The 5414-nt window shown below is 29.2% G+C and overlaps 1 protein-coding gene across 4 annotated transcripts in view; it reads right to left on the bottom strand.

Moving 5' to 3' along the window:
• Nucleotides 1-761: 761 nt before the first annotated feature.
• LOC106691670 (F-BAR domain only protein 2) overlaps nucleotides 762-5414 on the bottom strand; it is a gene marked incomplete at both ends in the record, with an annotated part of 46992 nt that continues 42339 nt past the window's right edge. For all 4 annotated transcript variants that reach the window (XM_067053412.1, XM_067053411.1, XM_067053410.1 and 1 more), the window contains 3 exon segments: nucleotides 762-886; nucleotides 1939-2072; nucleotides 4792-4862. In XM_067053412.1, coding sequence (XP_066909513.1) covers nucleotides 762-886; nucleotides 1939-2072; nucleotides 4792-4862 — 330 coding nt within the window.

Consider the following 5414-nt stretch of genomic DNA (forward strand, 5'->3'; position numbering starts at 1 on the left):
AGAAGTTAATGTAATGCAAGCATCAATGTAATTTTCATTTATAGTACACCATGTAACACACAAAATAATATTAAAGTTGAACTATTAAATAAAACAAGACATTTAAAAAAACAACAACAATAAATCAGTCATAGGTTTAGCTTTAACTCACATTTATTTTAAGTCAGTTTCTAATAATAATAAAAGTATTAGTACCATATTATCATGAGGTAAAAAGATTTCTTTCAAACAGTTAAATAACATGTTATTTACTGGTTTGGGGGGGGGGGGAAGTCCTTCAACCTCATGGTAATCTAGTAACGACACTGTTAATTAAATAAATTGAAAATGGGCTTGGTTGGTTTTGGAATATAAAACCTCAAATAATGCTGTGACAAGTAAAATGATATTATATATGAAATGAAAACAGAACAAAAGGTTTTACTTAATTGACAATAATTCTTGATCCTTTCTTTTTTAATCTAAAAAATAATTATCATGAGTTAAAAAAATTTCTTTTAAACAGTTGAATAATTTTGGAAAAATCTGTTTCTCCATCCCAATCTAGTGCCGAAAGATGTCAAAATTGGCAGTATAATAATCAATTAAAAGTAAATTACCCAACTAACAAAATAACAATTGGCTTTAGCTTGTTCACTATTTTTATAAAAATAAACTATGTTTGTAATTAAATTACATTTGTTTCATAAATACCTTGTGATTTTAACAAAATTTAACAAATGCTCAAGTGAATACACAGCTTTACACTTCATGTAACTTACTTCACTTCTTCTTGAAGGTGGCCTTGGAATAACAATTCCTGAAGCAGAGGTTGGTGTGGAACTTTGATTGGTTTTAGAGGGAGGACCTTGTATTTCCCCTACTTCACTAAATAGATCTCCAATTTCTTAAACAAAAAATAATAGGAGAATAATTAACAATCCTATAAATAAATAAAATGAGATTCATAAACATAAAATTTAATAATCAAAACTTACTTGTTTTTTGAACAATCTAAGTTTTTAATAAGGGACTACAAAATAATATTAAAACAAAAAAGAAGATTTAAAACCAATACTACAAATCATATTTTTAAGTATGTTGGCCATTAATTTTTATTTCTTTAAAAACAGAATATCTGATAATATAGTTCAATAAACTTCAAGCAGTTGCAATGTTAAAAAAGGCAAACATTTTATGAAAATATTTAATTGATAACTGGTATGAAAAGAAAATATTTTATGAATGGTAGCTACATTTTGAGTTTCTAGGCAAGTATTCAATAGACTGACTGGCTTTAAAACTATCTAAAACCTGGAACAATCAACAAGTTGAAATAGCAGCATTGGAAAAACACCAAAATAATGGATTTCCAGTTTAAGATATATTTTAAACAGAAGTGTTTGAATATGGAGGGAGCTGATGTTTTAAATGTTTCAAAAGGCAATTTGAATTAAAGAAATTAAACCCATAAATCGGAATAAGAAAAAAAATACTTATCAATAAAAAGAGTGACTGGTTGAATGTTGGAGTATTTCACTCCTCATATACCAAGTAATGTAACTTATACACTATGAGTAGATGTCAAATCATGCCAAATGAATAGTTGAACCTTATTAGTGTAAGTTCAAAAAGGAAAATCCACAGCAGACTAATTTTTCACTGACAGTGATATTCTGGAAATAAGTCCAGGGAATAACATACTAACTCACCATACATATATTAATTTTATAAGTGCTTATGAGTAAAACTCTAGAATAACCATAAATCTTACACAACTTTGTTTAGCTTAAGCAACAGCTGTGTGATACAGTAAAAAATGGGGTTTGAGAAAAATTAAAAAGGTTTTAATTAAGTCCTAACCAATAGCAGAAGGTTTAATCCAATTTATAAAAGCATAGGGTAAATAAAAAAGAAATAAAAGTTTATTATATTAGCCAAATAAACCTCTAAATTTACCTGAATATCTATTTGAAGCTGGAGGCGTCGGACTTTGAAGAGGAGCATAAGGGTGATTGCCAGTTGGAGTTGAAGCACTGGAACCAGTTGGACTTTGAACTAAATTCATGTTAGTTAAGTCCGAGGCTGTTTTTCTATAAAAAATATTTTCAAACTAATATTGGAATGCATGGGATTCATGACACTATCAATAAGATCTTCAAACAGTCATCAATTAAACACAATATTTCCCATTTTTAGCAATACCAATGGTGATAATTGTACCATTAGAGTAAATATACATGTTATATTATCTATTTGTGGTATATATTAACAATAAATGTACAACCAAGCATTAATTCTTTTCCTTTTCCAATATAATTGTTCTGAAATGTTCTTTTGAAGAATAGCAAAACAAATTATTTTAAGTTGTGGGCATGCAATTTTTTATGTATTACCAACAACTGCCATTAAGAACAAATGGGATAAATTAAGAAGTATATTTAATGCAAATAAGGCTCATAGTCAAGGAACTAGTGAGCAACTTTTTCACTCATTGATACAAGAGTTATGGGCTTGAACAATATTATATTATTACCAAATATTATTATAAGAAATATTACTATATAGCATTAGTCAGCCCCCATTTTATGTACCACTGTTTTAAGTAGTTTTGAAGTTACCTAGTTAACTTATTTACCCTAGGGCAATAGGGCCCATTGTTCATCACTGAAATAAAAATTGAATTTTTTTATCGAACAAAGCAAATAAAAATCAATTAATGAAAAACAAAACTATTAAATTAATTAAAATAAGATATAAGTAGATAGGAAATTTGTTTGATAGTCTGAAACCGACATGATATCAATTAATGCCTTTCCGGAAATAATCACATCAGATATGACTGAATTTTCAGTGAATAAACTACAATACTTCAAGCCCTTGTTAAGAGTGATCCATTAGTTATTTTAAATAGGAAAATGAATGATAAAAGTGTTCCATCTGGTAAGGTTTCTAAAAAATCCCTTGGAATTATGCTGGAAGACAAAAATAAGTGGCAGAGGTTTGCCAAAAACTGAAATCAAATAAAGAAAATTTGCAAAAAAAGTACTAGATTTCAAACAACTTTGAATTTTGTTTAACTTAAGAACTAAATTTCAAACAATAATTAAAGACAAAACAAACACTGCCAAATGAAATAAAAAATGCTTCCTCGATGTGAATTTGACAATATGTATTATCATTTTTGTCAAACAGAACTTGACTTAAAAGTGCATTTGAGGAACCTTTATAGAGAATTTACATGTTAGAACCTTATAAACAGAACCCAAACATCAGGAATAGCAAAAAATAGAACAATGCTAACAATAAGTCCTCACAAAAGACCGGCAGCCAGATCTTCCTGTGACCCATAACCAAGGCTCTCAGGGCCCATCAGCAGGAAACTACTGAAATAAAGCAACAATATCGTAGAGGTAAATATTACTAGACCCTATTCCATGAAACAGCCTGAACAACAACACAAATTATACTTACCAACTTGACAGCAAAATCAAAGCCTCAAACTGAAACCTCTTCTTAATTCCTAATTTTTATCTCTGATCATTCTGAGGAATGATATGTAAGCACATCTAACTATAAGTTCTAATAAATCTTCTGTTATATACCAAAAATAGCATGCACTGATGGAATATCTGAGCAAAGCAAATGAAACAAATATCCTATCCAATAACCCAAAAAAGCATCGCCTTACAGTTAAATACTTAAACAGAAAATCACTTCAAAACTAACTTGTCCAAGCAAGATAAAATCAATAAAGTTAGTTATCAAGCAGAACCACCTTAAAACAGCACCTAATTAATTAAAAGAGAGAATGATAGCCTAGGACTTTTTTAGGATCAGCAAATCGCAAACATGCACAAGATAAACCAAGAGCAGCCTAGAATAATAAGAATATACTCCCATTTATATCATTGAATCCTATACCTGGAGAAGAAAAATCGTTTAAAACAAGTTTGTTTCAGTTTCAACTATTAGGGACACTAAAATTTACAGCTAACATTATTTTGAAGCACTATATGCAAGCTACAACTCCAAAAAGATGATGAATATTACAAGTCCTCTAAATCTTTAACAGCATGTGCACTATGCTTTCAAAGCCACCTGCCAAATTATAAATGTTACCAACTAACATAAATTTAGAAAAAAACTTTTAAAAAAAACTCCTGCCTGCCACAAGATTGAAGAAGACAATCCTTGAAAACAGAGGATAAACATAAATCCCATTCACAAATTGTAAGTGACACCACATAGTTAACAACCCTGAATTAAACATTCACAAACTTCCATGATTTCATAAAACCAGTTGAAGTTGTATACAAAGAATGGTAGGAACATTTTTGATGAGAATGGACCAAGGCTGGTTATAACCCAAAAATATAGATATTACTGGGAGAATTTCTTTTTACAAATTTAGGAGATCATTTTGAAAGCACATCTGAACAGAAAACACTTTTATTTATTACTGTAGTCATCCTTCCTAGTTTTCTGAAATAGAAAGAAGATTCTAAAGATATTCCTGTCAGAAAGTAATAAATAGCTTAATAGTATGAGTAGTAAGTCTGATACACTTAAAATTTAACATAAGCTACTTAACATTCTAATGCATGATAAAATTATTAATTATTTGTCTATTATTGAATTATTACAACTATTATTATGATCCAGTTATTGAAAATTTGATTTCAACAACAGATAATTAATTAAACTATGAAACCTAATAATGATAAAAAACAAATATTCTGCAATATTTTTCTATAAAATCATAACTGTTCAAGAGGATCTTCATACTATCAAAAAGTAAATAAAATATACCCTCCAATCTGTTGAGAAACAGACTGTGATCTTTTCATTTGGTTATTCAAGTTACCAGTTCCTCGCTTAGCCTAAAATATAAAAACAGAATAATATTACTTTTCTCATATAAATAATCAAAATATACAAGGCAAATATAATTACTATAAAACTATACTTTTCCTATTCAGTAATTAATCTTAAGGATTATATTCTTACACTAAGGCCACCTCAGAATCTAGTTTTAAAGGGTCGAAGTGGCCTTTACTCTTCCTACAGTTGTATTTCCTGGCATCCTTCTTCTGCCAAGTCACCTAATTGTGTGAGGAACAGACATTACCAATTATACATCTCTGATTTCCTCAAATTCGAATCCTCTGTCTATTCCTGACCTTCAAATGTATATAAAACAGCAGACAAAACCGAATCTTTCCTCATGTGGTCCTTATCACTTTGGAATGAATTCCATTCTCTCATTCACCAGTCACTACACTATCCTTCCCACTTTCAAATCCCCCTATTCAACCATTTCTTATCCATACAGTCTCCCAATGATAGTAAATAGATGTTTTCATATCTTAGTCCATTATTTATAAATAAGTACACACTTTAGTTGCAATTTTTATAATTAATATTATTTTCTT

This window comes from Halyomorpha halys, unplaced genomic scaffold, assembly GCF_000696795.3.
Source record: "Halyomorpha halys isolate HHAL.00 unplaced genomic scaffold, Hhal_1.1 Scaffold2663.1, whole genome shotgun sequence".
In the NCBI taxonomy this organism is placed as follows: Eukaryota; Metazoa; Arthropoda; class Insecta; order Hemiptera; family Pentatomidae; genus Halyomorpha; species Halyomorpha halys.